Below are 22,857 nucleotides of genomic sequence, written 5' to 3'. Positions count from 1 at the left end.
CAGCAAGTCAGACAGCATCTGTGGAGAGAGAAGCAGAATTAACATTTCAGGTCTGTGACCTTTCATCAGAATGGGTCTGAGATGGCCTCCAACAACCACAACCATCTTCCTTTGTGCTAGGTATGACTCCAACTAGTGGAGAGCTTCCCCACCACCCCCCCCCCCCCCACCCCCCCCCACCACCCCTGATTCCTATTGACTTCAATTCTGCCAGGGCTCCTTGATGCCACACTCAGTCAAATGCTCTGCCTTGATGTCAAGGGCAGTCACACTCACATCACCTCTGGAGTTCAGCTCTTTTGTCCATATTTGAACCAAGGCGGTAATGAGGTCAAGAGCCGAGTGGCCCTGGCACAACCCAGGTTATTGCTGTGTAAGTGCCGCTTAGTATCACAGTCGACGACACCTTCCATCACTTCGTTGATGATCGAAAAGAGGCTGATGGAGTGGTAATTGCCTGGATTGGATTTGTTCTGCTTTTTGTGGATAGGACTTACTTGGACAATTTTCCACATTGCTGGGTAGATGTCAGTGTTGCAGCTGTAATGGAACAGCTTGGCTAGGGATGCAACTAGTTCTGAAGCATGTCTTCAGTACTATTGCCCGGATGTTGTGAGGGGCCCAGAGCCTTTTCAGGATCCAGTGCCTTCAACTGGTTCCTGATATTACATGGAGTCAATCGAACTGGCTGAAGACTGACATCTGTGATCCTGGGGAGCTCAACAGGAGGCCAAGAAGAATCAGCCGCTCAACACTCCTGGCTGAAAATGGTTGCAAATGCTTCAGTCTTGTCTTTTGCACTGATGTGCTGGGGCCCCCCATCATTGAGGATGGGGATATTTGTCAAGCCTCCTCCTCTGGTTAGTTTTCTAATTGTCCGCCAATATTCACGACTGAATGTGGCAGGACTGCAGAGCTTTGATTTGATCGATTGGTTGTGGGATCACTTAGCTCTTACACAAGAACTAGGAAGCGCATGTTCAAAGCTTTTTCATATCCGAAATATTTAATTTACTAAGGAACTGACTAGTGTACACCAATGAAACTATTAAATGGTTTAGTATAGCTTTTTTTAAAAAAAGTAATTATCAGTAATGTTAAAATCAGGTTACTTACCAAGACTGGGTAATCTAATTAAAAATGGTTATTGCTGATAAACACATTTTCAGCTGCATTATTAAAATTTACCAGGTTACCACTCTTAGATATATCAAGGAATACTTGTTACTGGAATGATTAAGAAGCAAGAGTTATGTTCTACTACGCTGCCTGATCACGCTGGTTCGTGAAAGATTTTATGTTTATGATTATGCAAATAAACAGAAATTACTGAACCTTGAAGTGCTACCTAACCAGGGCAATTTCAAGTGTATTATGGGCACAATTTCCCAATTGCACCCAAAGCAGAAACTTTACCCACTTTGTGCAATGCAACTGTAGTCACATTCCCAATTCCTGCACTGTATTTACATTCTGCTTGGAACGCTGTTACATGTTGATATTATAATACTGAGTTTAATTCAGTCAACTTCTTTTGCTAAATGTGTGAAAACTGCTTAAATATTCATTCCTAAAAGAGAAGAGGGGAAAAGAAAGCCATATAAAAGAAAAAATTGTCAACTCACCATTCACAACTCTCTTGCACTGTATCATTTTCAAGTCAATCAATTCCTATTTAAAGTGGGGAAAAAATGAAGTTCACAGGCTGACTGCAAAATTACTCCATTAACAAAATGATTGGTCCACCATGACAATAACATCACAGAATGTCAAGGGCACTGCTTTAGATCAAGTTGTTGGGAAACACTTAACCCAATTTATCTTAAACAATATTAAAAAATATGAAGTCAAGGAATATGGGATTAAACTAGGATTAGTATAAATGGGTGGTTGATGGTCGGCACAGACTCGGTGGGCCGAAGGGCCTGTTTCAGTGCTGTATCTCTCGATAACTCTACAACTAATATAAAATATCATTTTGACCCATTGCTTGTGAAGCTCTCCAGGATTCCATCTCTGCCACATTAGTGTCAAACTGTATTTTTTTTTTACAACCCTTGAGTTTTGTCTGGAAGATTGTTCCAAACATTAATCACTTTTGAGAAAAGGCTTTATTCCATACACTGACTGGTAATTAACCTAGAGAGCAGGAAGAATGAACTTGCATTTACCTAGCACTTATCATGACCTCAGGACATCCCAAAGCACTTCAGAGTCAATGATGGATTTTGAAGTATAATCACTGTTGTAATGTTGCAAAATGCAACACTGGGTACTGCCTGTGCGGAGTTTGCAAGTTCTCCCTGTGACTGCGTGGGTTTCTGCTGGGTGCTCCGGTTTCCTCCCACAGCCAAAGACTTGCAGGTTGATAGGTAAATTGGCCATTGCAAATTGCCCCTAGTATAGGTAGGTGGTAGGAGAATTGAGGGAAGGTGGGGATGTGGTAGGGAATATGGGATTAATGTAGGATTAGTATAAATGGGTGGTTGATGGTCGGCACAGACTCGGTGGGCCGAAGGGCCTGTTTCAGTGCTGTATCTCTCTATGACTCTAAGTTAGTCAAACACAATTTGCCTTTAACAAATCCATGCCAGTTTTCATTTATTAACCCATATTTTTGCCAGCACCAATTAATTCTGTCCCAAATTATTGTTTCTAAAAGTTTCTCACCACTGACATTAAACTCACTTGCCTGTTGTTGCCAGGTTTTGCCCTCTCCCCTTTTTTTGAACAGGAGTGTAACTGTTTCAGTGCTGTATCTCTCTTTGACTCTATGACTCTATAAGCTGCAAGAATACCCTGCCCAAAATTCTGTTTTGATTGATGCCTGATGTTTGCATGAATGATTAGTGGAGGGCAGCAGAGTCATGGTAAACTCTGCTAAACCAGAACAGAGGGCAGCTCACTCCGAGACAGTCTCAAAAAAGTTCACAGTGGCTGGTTGTACAGCAGCATTGACACAGGTCTAAGCTTCCATGCAGAAAAAGTAAAAGGATTCTTGCTTTTTACATGGATCACCATGCTGGGGAAACAAGGTGCCCTCTCCCCCTTACCCACTATTTTTGCAAGTTGTTAGAATTCCCTACTCGTGTGCTGATCTTCCCTGTGAATTATCCATCTCAAAATTAGAAACCTATTGATCATTTTGGATGCTGGGAGTAGGGAGACCTCAATGGCTGGAAATATAATCAGGGGCACAGGGTGCAAGGGTTTCCAACGAACATCATCGCAATATCAGGCACAGTGCCTGTCCATATTTCCAATTTGCATTGCTGGCAGGGAGACTCCCCACTGGGAACGTGACATCAGAATGTGCCCTGAATGTGTCCAAAGGAAATCTTTCTCCACAGCGAGGAATACATTGGTTGAAAGCCAATAAAATGGTTTACTGCAGAATGTAGCCTTTAATGGACTTTGCAGAAGCATGTGCAACTTCCAACTGTGTTTAAAAGTGAAAACAGCAGGACACAGAAGCTGAAGCTTCACTGATCCTTACTTTGTTTTTAAAAATCTCCTTTTTCTTGGATGGAATGGGAAAGGAACACTTCAAGAATAAATGCAAAATACCACATATGCTGGAAATCTGAAATAAATAAAAACTGTTTTCCTCTTTTCATTTAACATTTTAAGAGGTCTTAGCTTTAAATCAAATCTTATAAAATCACAGAATTATAGATTCAAAATCTTTTTTCCAGAATGAATTATACCATGTGAGTATTTTGCATTACGAAATGGTTGGTGTGTCCTCTAAATCACACATGGCCTTAATAGAAGTAACTCTTTCCTAGAACAAATAACCACATTATTGCTGCAAACAAAATTCACGAAGGCTTATTTTCTCCGATGGCCAAACACAAATGGTATCTCAAAGCTTTATAGAAACATTCCATTTCCAGTCAGAACACAGTATCTTACCAGAATGGTGGTGAATGGTATTGGAGGGCAGTGTACGCCCGTACGTTCACATTGGGTGCGACCTAGTTTCGGGACCGGTGATCACGGGATCGTCCCTAGTTTGCCTGTGGACGGGGTTGACCTGCTCCTAGGTAATGATCTGGCGGGGACGAAGGTGATAGCTTCCCCAGCAGTGAGAGAGAGACCAAAGAAGGTCAAGGAGACAGGGCAGCGGCAGGAGATGGTCCTCTGAAGTTCCCCTGAATGTGTGGTGAATCAGGCCATGGCCAAACCAGCTCCCCCAGAATTAGCCCTGCAGACAGATGACCATGCTGTCGGTCTATCTGAAACTTTCTTTGGAAAGTTAGAGGACCCAGGGAATGGATTAAATGAACCTTCCTTAGTTGAGGCTCAGTGAGCGGACCCAGTATTGAGAGAGTTAGCACAGGCTGCCCAAACTGAAATTGAAGCACAGGGAGTCCCTGATTGCTACTATTTAAAGAACGAGGTACTGATGAGGAAATGGAATTCTCCTCACAGACCTTAAGAGTGGACAGTGGTTCACCAGTTCGTGGTGCCACAGAGGTACTGGAGAGAAATATTAAAAATGGCCCATTAGATTACAATGGCTGTACATGTCGGTATCTTCTTCTTCTTCCTTGGCCTCCTTGTCTCCAGAACACAATGGATAAGCGCCTGGGGGTGGTCAGTGGTTTGTGAAGCAGCGCCTGGAGTGGCTATAAAGGCCAATTCTAGAGTGACAGACTCTTCCACAGGCGCTGCAGAAAAAATTGGTTGTCGGGCCTGTTACACAGTTGGCTCTCCCCTTGCGCTTGTCTTTTTTCCTGCCAACTGCTAAGTCTCTTCGACTCGCCACTCTTTAGCCCCGCCTTTAGGGCTGTCCGCCAGCTCTGGCAATCACAGGCAACTGACTCCCACGACTTGTGATCAATGTCACAGGACTTCATGTCGCGTTTGCAGACGTCTTTAAAGTGAAGACATGGACGGCTAGTGGGTCTACATGTCGGTATACGAAAAGCCAAAGCCCGCATAAGACAGCAGTATGACTAGCCAAAACTCCACAAAGATGTGCCAGGTTGAGGGGAAACCCCAACCTGCAGTGAAATCTGTACCCCTAAGTCCTGCACTAACGTTTGGAGGACCCTCCAGCAGAGGGCTGCTGAACTGTAAGGGACCCCTGCCGAGAACAAAAGGGGACAGACAGGCAAAGGTCTGGGTGAGAGTTAGAGAGGAGGGGGACAAAAAGGACAGGTTAAAAGAGGTCCGGGTGGATTCTAAATGAAAAGCCCTAATGCTCGGTTAGCTAACCCGGAAATGTTGGAAGAATTAGACCCCACACATCTTCCTTTGTAAATACAGACAACAGAAGCACACTACTAGGGCTGCTAACGGCATTTGCAGAGACCTGCAGGGACAAAGAAAGTCAAGAGGGCAGAGAAACAGTGAGGGTGATGCCTCACCTAGTCAAAGTGCTGCAGGGGAGTGCAGTGGAATCTAGACAAATGCCTATAGCAGGAATGTCCCAGAGGATAAAGGGAAGATTAGCAAAGAATCCTCCCCCACAGACAGGAGAAAAGGGAACCCATAATACCCTGAAGTAAGCAGCACTTGGATGACTCACCAGAGCACTGAAAGTGAGGTCAGAGTGCATCCACCCACTGCAGACTCCCATGATCAGAGCTCAAACTCAGAGCCAATGCAACCTAACAATCTTCCCGCAGACCACAAAAGGGAAAAAGGCAACCTAGACAATTATGGAAAAATGCAAACATCAAACCTCCCCAAAAATCACATGTTTATTGGGATGCCCATTCCCTTGGGGAACACATAACTATCGCAGATCCACCTCAGGGAAAAAGGGACAATTTAAAGCAGCACTGCTACAATGGAAAGACAGGCTGAAACAATTTTAAGATTTCTGACTGAATGAGAATGTATGGTAGAAATGCGTGTGTGGTTTCCTGTATTTTCTCTTCCTTCCAACTTGTAATGAAATGCTCCTCAAATCACCTTTCATTCGGCGAGGGGTGGCGGTGTGACAGAAATCACACCTGCTAAATGGAAACATATTAATTTCATCATATGGGACACGACTTGAAACTTTTTGCTGGACGTTGCAAAGAACTTGTTTAAAAAACAGAACTGACCAGCTGAAAACATGGCTGCACATTTATATTCTGAGAAGACGAGGACTAGCTGCGAGACAGTTGAACAGACAGACAATGGGAGTGCTCACTGATTCAGTTAGCGAGATTGGTCTGGGCAATAGTAATGATCAACATCCTTTGTCTGTGTAAGAGCCAAAACACCACCCCCCACCGAGTGTGTCTGGAAAACTTTGAAATTAACAATCCTCCCAGAAGCTGCTGTTTCGAACAGAGAGGGTCACATGACCTGCCTGCTGGCCAGACCAGGGCTTTTTGAATTATGCCTCACAGAAAGGAATCAGACTGCAATTTGAAAACCAAGGAGAAGGAAGGTCTCTCTCTCTCTCTAGCTAAGTCCCAGGAATACCACGGTGGCAGCTTCTACGCTTCAAGACTACACACAAAGCCTCTCTTCAACCTTCTGGTACCAGAGAAGCAAGCTTGAAATTGTGCACTGAAGCCCAGTGAGGACTCCAAGACCTTAACTCTCAATTGAGGACATTGTATCGAGGACATTACCACCCAGTAGCTGAATTCCAATTATTACAAACTCTACTTCAACCCCCTCCCCCACAATTCTTTCATCCCCTCTGTATCTATTTGTGTGTGTGTTTCTCTCATATGCATGCTAGCGTGGTTCTATTGCGTATTTTAATAATTTTAACCGGATTAGAGTAATAAGGCCAATAAACTTACATCTTTCTTGCTTAAACCTAAGAAAACCTGTCTGATTTGTTCATTTGCAGTTACAATCGGAGAGCAGTGAGCAAAGGCTCACTGAGATGGTCAGCTAAAATCTTTTTAAAAGACAAACCCTGTTACAGCAAAACCAGGAAAGGGGCAAGAGGGGAGCCTGAGACTCCTTCCTCACCCAGTCATAACATTATTTTAGAATCAAAATGTGCACACATAAATACAACTGTCAAGACATCATTATAGCATCTGGGAAGTCCACTACTTCTTGTCAAGTGTAAAACCTTTTACATTTGAGGCTAGGATAGGATAAATGTCCTTGTCTATGAAAACTTTGTGTCCATAAACTTGAAGTCATCCAAAACTCTGCTGTCTTAACTCACACTAAGTCCTGTTCCCCTATCACCCCTGTGTTTGCTGACCCACATTGACATTCCCAGTCAAGTAATTGCTTGATTTTAAAATTCTCATTCTGGTTTTCAAATCCCTCCATGGACTTGCCCTTCCCTATCTCTAATTCCTCCAGCCCCACAACCCTCCAAGATATATGCACACAGTGGCGCAGTGGTTAACACCGCAGCCTCACAGTTCCAGCGACCCGGGTTCAATTCTGGGTACTGCCTGTGTGGAGTTTGCAAGTTCTCCCTGTGTCTGCGTGGGTTTCCTCCGGGTGCTCCAGTTTCCTCCCACATGCCAAAGACTTGCAGGTTGATAGGTAAATTGGCCATTATAAATTGCCCCTAGTATAGGTAGGTGGTAGGGATATATAGGGACAGGTGGGGATGTGGTAGGAATATGGAATTAGTGTAGGATTAGTATAAATGGGTGGTTGATGGTCGGCACAGACTCGGTGGGCCGAAGGGCCTGTTTCAGTGCTGTATCTCTAAAATTAAAAACTAAAACTAAAAAAAAATATGCGCTCCTCTAATTCTGGCCTCTTATGCAGCCCTGATATTAATCCCTCCACCACTGATGGTTGCTCCTTCAGTTGCCTCGGCCCCAAGCTCTGGAATACCTTCCCTATACCTCTCCCCTTCTCTACCGCGCTTTCTCCCTTTAAGACGCTCCTTAAAACCTGCCCCTTTGACCAAGCTTTTGGTCATCTGACCCAATAACTCCTTTTGTGGCTCAGTGTCAGATTCTGTTTATAATGCTCCTGTAAAGTGCCTTGGAGCATTTTATGATGTTAAAAACACGATATAAATATAAACTGTTGTTGAAATCTCTCCAACCAACACTTCATAGAAATCAAAATAAAAGTAAAATACTGCAGATGCTGGAAATCTGAAATAAAAACAAAGTGCTGGAAATACTCAGCAGGTCTTGCAGCATCTGTGGAGAGAGAATCAGAGTTTACGTTTCTGGTCTGTGACCTTTCATCAGATGCCTGGTGACGTGCTCAGTATTTCCTTCATATAAACCAGTTCCCCTAGGCTCAATGCAGCATTTATATCTGGATTTTGTTCTCCTTAGATAAGTGTCCTTTCAGAATCATCACGTATCCAAAACGTAACCTGTTCAACTAAACCAGCTCACTGATCCCAATTTTCAGGCTTAGATTATAACCTACTTTGATAGAAACCATCGAACCAACACTTTCACAATTGACAAGGAAAAATAAAGAAAATGCCAGCAATCTGCAAACAGAAAGTAGCAGAAATGTACAGCAGGCCAGGCAGCATCTGTAGACAGAAGACAAGCTTCTGTTTTGTTATCGACTAAACGCCTGAATGTCACAACCTGTCTTTACTCTTTACAAATGCTGACGAACCTGCCTTGTGTTTCTAGCACTTTCTGTATTAGATCCTCGACATGGAAAACATTCTCATCCACTTCAGTTTATTAGTTTATCATTTGACATAATGACATGGAAACAGTTGGTCTGAATCTTAAATGCTCATCAAAGGTTGTAATTCACAACTAGAACAACAATCATGGGCTTCTAATGTCGAAAACATGACAGGTACTTGTTGCAAATCTCTACTGTAGGCAATGCTAAATGTTACCCCTATAAACTATATTCCCCAGTATATTTCCACACCCACCAAGCTTGCTGCTGGAATAATATGGGAGCCTTTCCTTACCTCACAGTATACAATATCCGCTCCATAGTCCAATGCCAGTAATCTCATTGGTAAGGTACCAACACGCACCATGGGGGCCAGGATCACCTTGTTTCTGTAACAAAGTCTGCTAACAGTTTGGTTGATCATTTCTTCTTCAATAACCTGCAGGTGGGAATGAAACACGTATTTGTGAATGTCCCTCTGCAAGTCTACAAATGTGCAGCAGCAACAGCCACTGCTTGCAATTGTACATCAATTTTTATGGAGAAAAATCGCTTCACAGAGCCCTAATCAGACAAAAAATACCAAGCTAAAGGAGATATTAAGACCGGACTGGGCCAAAGAGGTGGGTATAAGGAGTATCTTAAAGCAGGAGACAGTGGTAGAGAGAAGGAAGGGAATTCCAGAACTTAAGACGGATGATGGCATAGATGCAACAGTGGGGTGAAGGTGGGTGGGGGGTGGAAAGGCACAAGGGGCCAGAGTCAGGAGGAGCAGAGAGATCTCAGACTGGAGAAGGTTACAGAGATAGGGAGGCATGAGGCCATGGAGGGATTTAAGCACAACAGTGAGAATTTTAATTCTCAGGCACTGCGGAGGCAGGAAGGAGCCAATATAGGTCAGTGAGAAAAGACAAGTTAAAAGAACTTTGGGTTTTTCTGTTCGAATATAGACTAAGCACCCGGGATGTCACAACCTGCCTTTCCATATCTCTGACAGGGGTGAGGAGCGAGCAGGAAGCAGAGCTTTGGATAAGCTGTCTGCAAATAAAGCAGCTTAATGATTTGTTTCTGGCTATATCTCATGACTGGGTTTCCAGTCTGCCTTCAGAAAGTCTGTAGCAGTGAGAATGCCAATATCTAGTTTGGATTACAACAGGCTCCCTATTATTACATGCCTGGGTTACACTATCATATTATTAGATATTGCGCAGTCCCTGAATGTAAGGTGCTCAAACTGCTTATGGTAGAGATCAAAACCACTGTACTCACAGAATATCTAAGACCACCCTAAAAGTTGTGACATTCTGTTACTTTAACAGATAACCCTGTAAGATATAAACATGCCTGGAGTTTCTCAACCCTGAATCCATGACACTGGTCCATATGGAATGACAAGTTCAGCCCCCAGTCCTACTGAAATCAGCCTGCAGCCTATTGATCTGGTCTAATCCTATGCAGATTTTCATATCAAATTTAAGAACAGCTCCATTGATGGCCTTATCTAAATTATTAATGAAAATCATGGTTATGAAATCAAAACATCTTTCAAAGATCAGTGCAGTTTCCCCCACTTGAATCTTTGATGCCCAGCCACTGATTCATCAGGCTCGTATGGTGTACTTTCTTTCTCAATGTTTTCCTCCCATCGCCAGAGCTGCTGGGGGAGGGTCCACAGCATTGCTAAGCTTTAGATTCCTCGGCCAAGTCCCATTATTGAGGTATGAGCCAACACAGTGCATGTTAGCATGCTATTTAACTATGGGCTCAATCTTGTCCTTAGCCGATATACATCTTCCCACCCCTACAGCAAGCGTCCTTGGATAAAGGTGATGAGCAAGAACCCAGGGTGATATCGCTTTCCCTAATCCACAGGCGGTGAGGCAAATTGCGACATCCATACTCCTACCCTTGCTGAGATCAACTGGATCAGTGGAATATCAAGAAATGGCCGAGTGCGCTGGATACCACAAAGATTATGGGCCCTGATAATATCCTGGTTGTAGTGCTGAAGACGTGCTCCAGAACTAGCTGCGCCTCTAGCCAAGCTGTTCCAGTACAGCAATAACACTGGCATTTACCCGACAAAGTGGAAAATTATCCAGATATGTCCTCTCCACAAAATGCAGAACAAATCCAATCTGGCTAATTACCGCCCTGTCAGTATTCCCGATCATCAGCAAAGTGATGGAATGTGTTATCAACTTACTCCACAATAACGTTCTCACCGATGCTTAGTTTGGGTTCCGCCAGGGCCACTCAACTCCTGACCTCATTACAGCCTTGGTCCAAACATGGACAAAAAAGCTGAACTCAAGAGGGGAGGCAAGAGTGACTGCCCTTGACATCAAGGCAGCATTTGACCGAGTGTGGCATCAAGGAGCCCTAGCAAAACTGGAGTCAATGGGAATCAGGGGAAAAACTCTCCATTGGCTGGAGTCATACCTAGAACAGAGGAAGATGGTTGTGGTTGTTGGAGGTCAATCATCTCAGTCCCAGAAAATCACTGCAAGAGTTCTTCAGGGCAGTGTCCATGGCTCAATCGTTTTCAGCTGGTTCAATGACCTTCCCTCCATCGTAAGGTCAGAAGTTGCTGGGTCAAAATCCTGGAACTCACTACCCAAGAGCACTGTGGGAGTACCTACACCACATGGACTGCAGCGGTTTAAGAGGGCAGCTCACCACCACCTTCTCAAGGGCAATTAGGGATGAGCAATAAATGCTAGCCCTGCCAGCAATGCCCACATCCCATAACTGAATATAAAAAAATCAAATCTGACACCTTTCTGGCCTGCTCAATAGATAAACTCATTGAGCATCAGACAGTCATTGTATATATTTTTTGCTGGTTTGGAGAATTGTAAAACTTGGTCCATGAAAATTTTGACCCCTAAGGGCAGCTGTAGGACACATATCACAATGCTTTAAAGCCCAATTTGAGAAAAAGTCCAACTCACCCCTCAAATAAGGAATTATTGATGGCTTGGCTGAAAGCAAACAGCACTGCAATCTCATGACTTTGCCCCAAGGATAATTTTAACTGCTAACCAATATTACAGGTATTAAGACTTACTCCACATACATGGTCAATTCTCAAAATGTACAGAAGCAGCTCTGCAAGAGCAAAACATTAATGCTTGTGCATTAAATGGAAGATTCCAGTTTGAATTTTTTCTCTCAAATACCAAGCACAGGGAGCAATTTCAAAGCAGCAATCTTATCCTGCACTCAGAACATAGAAAAATCCTCAAGACTGATTTTGTTTAAAGTCCTCAAAAATATTCAGGCATTTCAATTAACCACCATCCCCACACCCCACCCCCCAAAAAAATCTGGCTCTACCTGAAAGACACAGCAGGCAAATGTTAGATGATGCTCACAATGTAATATCTCATTGAACAGCATGTTTGGCAGGTTACGTTTTTCTGACACATTAGTTTAAGATAATTGAAAGTGCCATATATATATATATATATATAAAAAATTTATATAAACATTATTCCAATAATTAACTGGGCTGCAGTTGTTATTCACATAGTATTTACTGTTTTGTTTAATAATTTTGTGATGGAAATCCCACATGCCAAATGGAAAATATTAATTTTGTCGTATGGAACATTGCCAGAGACTTTTTACTGCACATCATTAAAAATAACTTTTAAAAAGCAGAACAGAACATGGTCATGCACAAATTTGCATGAGAAGCCAAAGGCCGAATGGAGACAGAGGTAATTACCCAGTCTAGGTAGAATAGAGGTGCGCTCCGATTTAATGACCTAGAATAGGTTTTGTCAATAATGGTCGTCAAAAACCTCGACACCCATTGATTTTGAAAAGCCAAACCCCACCTACCAAGTATGTTGGCACAGCTTGAGAGAAAAACTTTGAATTTCAAAAAAAAACCTTCCAGAAACTTGTTTTCAAACAAAGAAGTTGCCACATGACATACCTGCCTGTGTAACTCTGAGTTTGTGAATTGTGCGTCAGAAAGGAGGAAGACAGTAACTGAACACCATGGATAGAACATCTCTCTCTCCTGTCTCCCTCTCCAGCAAAGCCCCAGGCGAACCTTGGCTGCAACTAAACCAAATCTACAGGCCCTCAAAGGCAACAACCAAGAGGACGAATAAAGCCTCTCTTCGGCCTTCCAGAATCAGAGACGCAAGCCCGAATTGTGCACGTGGCCCAGCGAGGATTTCAAGACTTAAACTTCAACTAAGGACACTGAAACTCTATTTAAATTCCATTTATTACGGACTTTCCTTCAACCTCCCAACTCTATTTTTCCCCTCTGTATCTATTCGCGTGCGTGCCTCTCATATGAATGTGAGCGTGGATGCGTCACGTATTTTAATAATTTTAACCAGTTTAGAGTGATAAGGTTAATAAACTTACATCTTTCTTGTTTAAACTCAAGAAAACCTGTCTGATTGGTTCATTTTCAAGTATATATTAGAGGAACAGGAGCACCAAGAGGTGGCAAGTTAAATCACTGTGTTAAAAGAATAAACCCTGTTGTGGTCAAACCAGAGAAGGGGCAAAAATCCTCACACCTTCCTCACCTGGTCCTAACAATTTTGTAATTTTTTCCTTTGTGCACTGAGCAGTTTTCTTAGGCCAGGCCGGCAGGCAGAATGGAACGGAGCACCATACCATGAGCCAAAGCAATAGTCAACAAATACCGAATCTTGAACCTCTTCTACTCGCTAAACACAACAATATTCAGAAGGGGCTACCTGTATCCAATCAATTACTTATTTTTAAACTGCTACATCATACCTTACATAATCACATACATTAAATAAGATTGACAAATTGTTAAAGCATATGGACTGTCATTTCCAACCTCAATATTTCATCTGGATAAATAAATCTGGCCCAGCTTAGATATGAATCTAGATGTCAGAAGTGAAAGGATTTCATTATTATAAAATTACCATGGATGAAAGAATTTGTATTATTTATAACCTCTAAGACCCATCTGTGGACTGTTCCCGATTCCTCATGTCACATAACTATTTATTTTCTCCTCTGTTTAAAACAGTGTACCTTTAAGACACAGTGAAAACAGTGTGTGCAGTAGATGCAGCTGTTACCTAGGCAACAGCAGGAGAGTGGGGAAGTCACATTGTGTACTGTAACTTTTAACTGTGTATAAAAACCAGCTATAACCAGTTGTGAGTCCAGCAAAGCATACTGAAGGAAGTTGTCGTCTATTCCTCTTAGCAAAAAACTACATTGAGTTACATGTTTGCCTAAGTAGAGAGAAAAACCCTGGAAAAAGATCATTTGCGTTATTGAAGTTTCTACTGAGAGACTGCCGGGTTTAAAATCAGAGTGAACCCATTAATATACTCCTTGTTTAAAGAACTGTGTGATGCCTGCTGCAACCGAAGTGCTTCGAATACCTATCAAATAAAGACTGTTTATCAAATCCGCCTGGAGACTTCGAGTGGCATCTGATTATTTTTTACACTAGGAAACGTCACCCATCAGGAAGGTAAACCACAAAGACTTACAACCCAGTTATTTATTTATTCTTAAGGAACAGCTAATTCTTAAAACATTATTTTTAAAAAACAGTTAACCATTAGTTATTGAATGCATGTGTGTGAGCATGGGGTTAAGGTTAAATAAGTTATAAGGTCTTTGGACATAAATTTATCTTAATATTAAGATTTCGTTTATTAATAAATAGTTAATTTGTTGTTGTCTAAAGATATCTGGTTTGATGTATTTTTTTATTCTGGGGGTTAATAAAGTGTTTAATTTGGATGTTTTCTGGTTGGGTGGGAAAACTTTAATAATATACTGCGACCTGTGGAGCGATGGTACTGAATTGACAATGCATTGCTCATGCCTCGGTCATAACACTCACTACATCCCCAGTCGCTTCATACTGAACATCCAGTACCAGAGTTTAGTGTTTCACCAGTGTGATATATAGTGAAGTGCAATCTTCTCCTTCCCCAACTACACTATTTTGAACAGGGAAAGCAACAAACCCACCAAGTCTGCCAACTGAAATAGTCAATATAGATACCACAAACATTAAAGGTTGCTTCAATGTGCACATTGCAGCTGATGGAGCTGCTAATATAAACAGAGGCAGGCTGCACACGACTATTATTTCTTAAAGAAATGTTGTATTTGCAATATTAAGGGGTCTGAATCAGATATAACCGCATACATCTGTAAGAAATAATGATCTCCCAAGTTAAACGATTTTATTGACTCATTCTGACTTACATTCATGACTTTGAGCTTACTGATATCAAACAGCTTAATGTAGCTCTAGAGTTGTTTACTGGAGAAACCTAATTTTCCCAAAACAATACTACTAAGCTGCACAACAGGAGTGCTGCTAGCAACAAGCTTCTTCTATAAAACACAAAATATCTAATCTCTGAATTGAAAATCTGGATATCGTTGTATAGTTACATCACCAATTATTTATGTCAACAGTTATTTAACGAACAAAATGGGGGCAACTGTGTAATCAGCAAACAAAATGAAAATTACAAAATAAAATATTGATATAAATAAAACAATGACACACGAATCAAAGCAATGGAAAAGGTTAGTCACCACTATGAATAGACATTCACGAGTTATATACTGTAGAAACGGTTGTTGCAATTCCAATACAACATTGGTTAACTTCACTAACAGTCTAACCACTGATACTGGAGAGATAGTGACCCACAATATGTTAAATCAGATTGAAACAATATTTGCCTATTCTTGGATCAGAATGTACCCAAGTCTTTGGAATAACTTAATGTATAACTTGATAACTTTTGATTAACTGTGGACGCAGACAACTAACATTACCAGATGTTGTGATCCAAGTTACTGACATCCTAAACTAAAAGTTAACTGTTGGATTACACTCTGCCTTACACACTGTCTCTCTACAGACCTACAAGTTACATTTATTCTGCAAAAACCAAGAGGTACTGCCAGTTTTAAGCAATTTATGATGCAAAAGGAAAGCCAATGGACCTGAATTGTTAACAATGCTTTTCTCACTTTGTAGCTACTACTCCAGTGTTTCCAATATTTTCTGTTTTTACTTCAGATTTCCAGCATTTGCAGTATTTTGCTTTTAAAGGAAAACTTGTCCCTAAGTTTGAACGTGTCAACCAATGATTTAGAATATAGTGTTGATTTGATCATGCCAAACATAATTGGGCAGTGATAAGCAGAACAACATAGATGAACAAAGCCTGCATGAGTGCATGTTGAACTGAAGAACGATATTGAACGAAGGGTGGAGGATCAGAATAATTAAACGACAAAAGGCAGGATGGTACAAGGCAAAGAAGCAGCCACTACCAGTCGCATCTTCCCCTCCCTTCCCCTGTCAGCATTCCGAAGGGATCGTTCCCTCCGCGACATCCTGGTCCACTCCTCCATTACCCCCACCACCTCGTCCCTGTCCCAGGGCACCTTCCCTTGCAATCGCAGGAGGTGTAATACCTGCCCATTTACCTCCTCTCTCCTCACTATCCCAGGCCCCAAACACTCCTTTCAGGTGAAGCAGCGATTTACTTGTACTTCTTTCAATGTAGTATACTGTATTCGCTGCTCACAGTGTGGTCTCCTCTACATTGGGGAGACCAAGCGCAGACTGGGTGACCGCTTTGCGGAACATCTCCGCTCAGTCCGCAAGCAGGACCCTGAGCTTCCGGTTGCTTGCCATTTCAACACTCCCCCCTGCTCTCATGCTCACATCTCTGTCCTGGGATTGCTGCAGTGTTCCAGTGAACATCAACGCAAGCTCGAGGAACAGCATCTCATCTACCGATTAGGCACACTACAGCCTGCCAGACTGAACATTGAGTTCAATAATTTCAGAGCATGACAGCCCCCCACTTTACTTTCATTTTTAGTTATTTTTTCTTCCTTTTTTTTTTGCATTCCTTTTTACATTTTTTACAATCTTTTTTTGCATTTATTTCATTTCATCTTAGTTTGTTCAGTTTGCTTACCCACTGTTTTTTTCAGGTTTGCACTTGCTGATGTTCAATATTCAGTATATTCACACCTAATCTGTACTAATGCTTTGTCTTTCAACACACCATTAACATATTGTTTGCCTTTGCTCCGTGACCTTTTGGTCAGCTATGTGGCCTGGTCCAATCTGCACCTTCCCCTTTGTTATCTCTTGCCCAACCCCCACCTCACTTGTTTATAATCTGTGACTTTTCTAATATTTGTCAGTTCCGAAGAAGGGTCACTGACCCGAAACGTTAATTCTGCTTCTCTTTCCACAGATGCTGCCAGACCTGCTGAGTGAATCCAGCATTTCTTGTTTTTGTTTCAGATTTCCAGCATCCACAGTATTTTGCTTTTATTATATCAGCAGGGTAATGGGCCAAGTAAAGAAACAAAAGATGGGTCTAGAAGGGGTGTAGATGCAAACAGCAGACCCATTACCAGCACCTGCTGTCCTAAATAATGGCAGCAACGTTTTATGTTTGGCTATCATCACTGAACAAAAAACCCTTCTAAAATGCATTCAATGATGACAGCTCAAGATAGACTGCTGTCAGTTTCAAGTACTGGTTAAAAAGAGAATTCTACATACAAATCAATTCTGCTAGCTTCATAGAATACAAAGACTTGTTGATTTAAAGATAGGAAATTTCCACAAACTTCAACGTATCCCATTCACAGGTCCCAGTTTACTCAAGACTAGGATCACATCGTTATTAAGCGCAGGACCTACTGTGTAGATTAACGCACTGTACCATTGTGGCACAAAACATTGACGCACAAAGCGATGAGGCGGAGTATTTAAAAATATAAAAACGTAGCCCTCACCTGGATAACAATGAACGCAAACACCAAACTGCGACCCAGCACAGAGTGCAGCTGCCGCACACCAGAAACACATGTAGAATGCCAGAGATCACTTCCGACTAATGGTTACGTCATTTCTATGCGCCGTGTTGTTCCATGACCGAATCCTGAGGAGCTGAGTGTTCCAGGGCTGGCGCGTGGGGAGGGGGTTCCCCGTTCTATTATCGAATCCTGAGGAGCTGAGTGTTCCAGGGCTGGCGCGTGGGGAGGGGGTTCCCCGTTCTATGATCGAATCCTGAGGAGCTGAGTGTTCCAGGGCTGGCGCGTGGGGAGGGGGTTCCCCGTTCTATGATCGAATCCTGAGGAGCTGAGTGTTCCAGGGCTGGCGCGTGGGGAGGGGGTTCCCTGTTCTATGATCGAATCCTGAGGAGCTGAGTGTTCCAGGGCTGGCGCGTGGGGAGGGGGTTCCCCGTTCCCAACTCAACAGCATGTTGGCATTCGGCTTGGGGTTCCATCGTCAGCCGTGGGGCCCCGAATCTCTGGCAACCCGACTCGGGACACTGTTGAGAGAGAGATTGGGGTTGGGCTTTTCCGCCAGTGGAGGGCCCCGGGTGTCGGCCCACAGCGGCGAGCTGCCCGTCATTCGCATCCCTCAGAAGACGCGGCTCCGAGCGGAGGAGAGGCTGAAACGCGTGGCAGGGGGCAAAGCGCCGGCGCTGAGGCTGGCCAGGCCTGGTCGGCTGCTCATCATGGGGAAGCGGCCTCAGCTGAACCTGCACGCCGGCTACACTTTCGGCAAGTTTGACCAGGTACCCCTGGTCTCCAAGGGCTGGAAGCACAGGAAAGCCGCTGGGGATTATTTTGTCATTAACAACACCCGCAACCAGCCGCCCGTTTTACCAGAAGAGGAGGAGAAGCTCAGAGAAAAGGTGCGAAGCTTCAGCTCGCTGGGGCTGTGCAGCGAGCTGCGGGATGCACTGGACAGGATGGGCATTTCCCACCCCAGCCGAGTCCAGGCGCAGACGATCGCTGCTCTGTTGAGAGGGAAGAACGTGTTGTGCGCGGCCGAGACCGGCAGCGGGAAGACACTAAGCTACCTGCTGCCTGTACTGCACACCTTGACATCGGAGAGCGCTGAGGTGGGGGACGCCGACTGTGACGGGCCGCGCAGTCTGGTGCTGGTCCCCTCCCGGGAACTGGCCGACCAGCTCCTGGAAGTGGCCCAATCGCTGACTGCCGACTTGAAGGTGAATGTGCGGACGGTCGGGGGAGGCCGGGGGATGGGCAACGTGAAGCTGACCTTGTCCCGAGGAGCAATCGACCTGTTGATAGCAACGCCCGGAGTCCTGTGGAAGGCGCTGAGAAGAGACTTCATCTCCCTCCGCAACCTGACCCATCTGGTGTTGGACGAGGCGGACACCCTGTTTGATGAAAGCTTTGTGGAGTTGCTGGAGGACATTCTCCTCCACACCCAAATCGCTGCACACCCCTCTGAAACCCGCGGGGTGGAAAGGAAAGCCCAGCTGGTGGTGATAGGCGCCACCTTCCCTGGTGGAGTGGGAGAACTTCTCAGCAAAGTCACCGATTTGGGCAGTATCATCACCATAAAGAGCAAGGGACTTCATTACCTCATGCCACATGTGAGGCAGAAGTTCATGAAAGTCAAGCGGCAAGACAAAGCTAGTGACTTGTTGCAAACGTTAAAGGAGCTAACTGCAGAGAACGCTGGTGCTGGAGTCCTTGTGTTTTGCAACAGTGCAGCAACAGTTAATTGGCTTGGCTATGTCCTGGATGACCATCGCATCAAACACTGCCGGCTGCAGGGGAATATGCAAGCTGAAAAGCGAAGTGGGATATTTTGCACTTTCCAGCAGGGTTTGGTAGACATACTTCTCTGCACAGACATTGCATCTCGTGGGTTGGATACTCAGAGGGTGGAAGTTGTAATTAATTATGACTTTCCCCCAACGCTGTGCGATTATATCCACCGCGCTGGGCGGGTGGGGCGTGTTGGGAGCAAGATTTTGGGGTCCGTAGTTAGTTTTGTGACACACCCCTGGGATGTTGAACTAGTACAGAAAATTGAGACCGCAGCCCGGCAAAAAGTGATACTCCCTGGCCTGGAATCTGAAATCAAGCAACCTGTGAAGAAAAGCATACCAGAATTATCAAAAGACCAGAACTGAACGCTCTAGAGAAACTTGTATTGGAATAACGGCTGTGCCAATATAAATAATTGAAGTAAAATATTGAAATTGCTGCTGAATATTATGATTTTTAGAAAACACAGAGAAGACAAAATAGTACTATGCATTATAACGGTGCGTCCTATTGTATCAGTTGAGGTTCAGTGGTAGCACTGACACCTCTGAGTCAGAAGGCTGTTAAGTTCAAGAATGACTCCATAGATTTGAGTACAAAATCTAGGCTGGCACTGCAGTGCTGAGGGAGTGCTGCACAGTCTTTCATTTGAAATGTTAAACCAAAGCCCCAACTGTCCCCTCAGGTGGACATAAAATGTCCCATGGCTCAATTTCAAAGACCACCAGGGGAATTCTCCTTGGTGTTCCTCGGTCAATTTCACTCAAACACATTGCCTTGTAGTTATCACATTGCTGTTTGGGGGAGCTTGCTGTGCACAAATTGGTTGTAAAGTGTTTTGGAACATCCTAAAGTTGTGAAAGGTACTATCCAAATGCAAGTCTTATTCTGTGCTTCGATTAGTCGGTCGGGTCAGTGTGTTGCAACTAGTTGGGGGCGGGAGAGGAGGGTAAATCTGGTAGAATCAATTAAAATACAACAGCCAGCTCCCAACAGAGTTTGTGTTTCTTAGAGTACCCCGTTTCTCCATCCTTCACTTTTGTGCCATCTTTCCTTCTCTCCATTTGTCTGTTGACATCTCAGCACTGCTTACTTTTTCCTTTCACTGTCCTTTTTTCCTCTTTTTTTTTGTTTTCACCATTCTGCCCAAGTGGGAAGGTGGCAGCATTGGCATTCAAGTGCTGTTCTGCCTCAGTTCTGATTGTAAAAAAAAAAACACCCTTTGTTTTAAGTAGTTACTTTAGTAACATTTTAAATTGTATTTTTATTGTTAGGATTCAGCTGCCCTTACATCCTGACCGCATCGCCAGACCTGCAGTCATTTGATCCCTTCTGCAGTGTCTCCCCTTGTGCGTGGAACTTCCATATGCCCTCTGCTATGTTGGTGTCTCTGACCTGTAACTGACCCTGCATCATCAAAGACTTTTTAATGGGTACATTAGCTTTTGATGAAACAAAACAAAAATTGCCATCTGTTTTATATCCATATGAAATGCACTAGCTTTTAAAATTCCACGAATTCTAATAGTCCTTTGGTATTACGTAACAATTTGCAACTCAGTTATTTTCATCCTTTTTTAAATCAATACAATTATATTGCTTTAAACAGCAACTTTGTGCCTAATAGATATATTTTTATGGTACTATTTTAGGCATTGTCAGCTGCCTGTCTAATATACTGATGACCAAAACCCCAGATTTGCCATTTTAAAAAAAATACATGAGGGCTTGAGTTAGTGGAGCTGAATTCAAGGATCTAAACACCAAACCAAACAGCATCTATATTGAAATAAAAACAAAGTGCTGGAAATACTCAGCAGGTCTGGCAGCATCTGTGGAGAGAGAAACGGAGTTAATTTTTCAGATCTGTGATCTTTCATCAGAACTGGCAAAGGTTAGAAATGTAATGGGTTTTGAGTAAGTGAAAGGGAGGGGGAAGAAGAACTAAAGGGAAGGTGTGATAGGACAGGGGACAGGAGAGATTAAATGACACTTGCTCAAAGCCCATACCAGAAACATTAACTCTTTCTCTCTCCACAGATGCTGCCTTACCTGCTGAGTATTTCCAGCAATTTAATTTTATTTCAATCTCCAGAATCTGCAGTTTTTTGCTTTTATTTTAGCATCTATATTGACTCTTTACTTGTTTAATTGGGTAACACATTAAAATTCAGAATTTACTTGTACAAATCTGGCATGATACCACTGCAAAAATAAGTCTTTAAGCAGACTGATGGTACTATACGTTCAAGAGCCCATGAACTGGATTCCCATGTGATAAGTACCACACCAATGTAAGTTTGAATAGAAGACAGTATTTTGATTCAGTTTTGCTTCCCTGTTTGGAGGAGAAAACTGCCACTGGAAAGTTGAGAAAGGGCCCTTTTGATGGCAATTGGCTTCAAACATAGCATGGACAGAGTGGATAGTCAGAAGCTTTTTTCCAGGGTGGAAGAGTCAGTTACTAGGGGACATAGGTTTAAGGTGCGAGGGGCAAAGTTTAGAGGGGATGTGCGAGGCAAGTTTTTTACACAGAGGGTGGTGAGTGCCTGGAACTTGCTGCCAGGGGAGGTGGTGGAAGCAGATACGATAGCGACGTTTAAGAGACATCTTGACAAATACATGAATAGGAAGGGAATAGAGGGATATGGGCCCCGGAAGTGCAGAAGGTGTTAGTTTAGGCAGGCATCAAGATCGGCGCAGGCTTGGAGGGGCCAAAGGGCCTGTTCCTGTGCTGTACTGTTCTTTGTTCTTTGTTCACTGGCATATTGATCTATCACATTTCATAAATGGACACGATCTAGTTATAATTGTCTAAGTTGGTAATTTTTTCAAGTCTCTAAACTTGAACAAAATGTCACAATTCTAACTGAATCAGTACATCATTCTGCCTCTCTAGCTTCAACTGTAGCGAATGATTAGATTTTAGATTAGAGATACAGCACTGAAACAGGCCCTTCGGCCCACCGAGTCTGTGCCGAACATCAACCACCCATTTATACTAATCCTACACTAATCCCATATTCCTACCAAACATCCCCACCTGTCCCTATATTTCCCTACCACCTACCTATACTAGTGACAATTTATAATGGCCAATTTACCTATCAACCTGCAAGTCTTTTGGCTTGTGGGAGGAAACCGGAGCACCCGGAGAAAACCCACGCAGACACAGGGAGAACTTGCAAACTCCACACAGGCAGTACCCAGAATTGAACCCGGGTCGCTGGAGCTGTGGTTTTATCTCCAATTCTTTCCTCCTTACCGACTTCTTGCTAATCTTCAATAGCCAACAAGTTAGGAGTATAGGCTTGTGTCCATCTTTCCAACAATTCCATGTTCTAATTCCTCCAATCAGGTTCTCAACCCTGCCAAAGTAATGAAATGGCTCTACCGCCCTTTCAGGCAATAAGCTCCAGGCCGTATTGCATTATCCTAGTCGATTCTTAACGCTCTGAGAACTCTGTTTCTGCACCAAAAGCCAACATATAAACACAAAAACTTTTTTTCATTCCAAAAATTATTATAAATGTTTACCTAATTCTATTTTGGTCATCAAAATTTAGCAATCAATTTGAAATGACTTTCAATACTCTGTTCTGTACCCCTGGATTGATTTGGGGCAAATCAAATGAGAAAGCTGATAATGTTTGAGAACTTACCTTCACAAATAAGAATGCAGAACCA

General features: G+C 43.2%; 2 protein-coding genes across 6 annotated transcripts in view; one reads left to right on the top strand and one right to left on the bottom strand.

Annotated features, from left to right (window-relative positions):
- The window catches only part of dus2 (dihydrouridine synthase 2), a 111,016-nt gene extending 92,855 nt beyond the window's left edge, over positions 1 to 18,161 (bottom strand). For 3 of the 5 annotated variants that reach the window (XM_068049489.1, XM_068049490.1, XM_068049493.1), the window contains exons 1-3: positions 17,371 to 18,161; positions 8,840 to 8,983; positions 1,626 to 1,671 (exon numbers count right to left, since the gene is read on the bottom strand). In XM_068049489.1, the coding sequence (XP_067905590.1) occupies positions 1,626 to 1,671; positions 8,840 to 8,968 (175 nt within the window). In that variant the 5' untranslated portion in view covers positions 8,969 to 8,983; positions 17,371 to 18,161. The remainder of the gene's footprint in view (positions 1 to 1,625; positions 1,672 to 8,839; positions 8,984 to 17,370) is intronic. The other 2 variants (XM_068049491.1, XM_068049492.1) reach the window with 2 other exon arrangements.
- On the top strand, positions 17,501 to 19,608 carry ddx28 (DEAD (Asp-Glu-Ala-Asp) box polypeptide 28). Its single transcript, XM_068049488.1, has one exon. The coding sequence runs from the start codon at positions 17,838 to 17,840 to the stop codon at positions 19,533 to 19,535; it is 1,698 nt and encodes a 565-aa protein (XP_067905589.1). The 5' UTR covers positions 17,501 to 17,837; the 3' UTR covers positions 19,536 to 19,608.
- The last annotated feature ends 3,249 nt before the right edge of the window (positions 19,609 to 22,857 follow it).

The sequence above is a fragment of the Heterodontus francisci genome, chromosome 17, assembly GCF_036365525.1.
Source record: "Heterodontus francisci isolate sHetFra1 chromosome 17, sHetFra1.hap1, whole genome shotgun sequence".
Taxonomy (NCBI): Eukaryota; Metazoa; Chordata; class Chondrichthyes; order Heterodontiformes; family Heterodontidae; genus Heterodontus; species Heterodontus francisci.
This window is presented reverse-complemented; position numbering and strand designations above follow the sequence as displayed.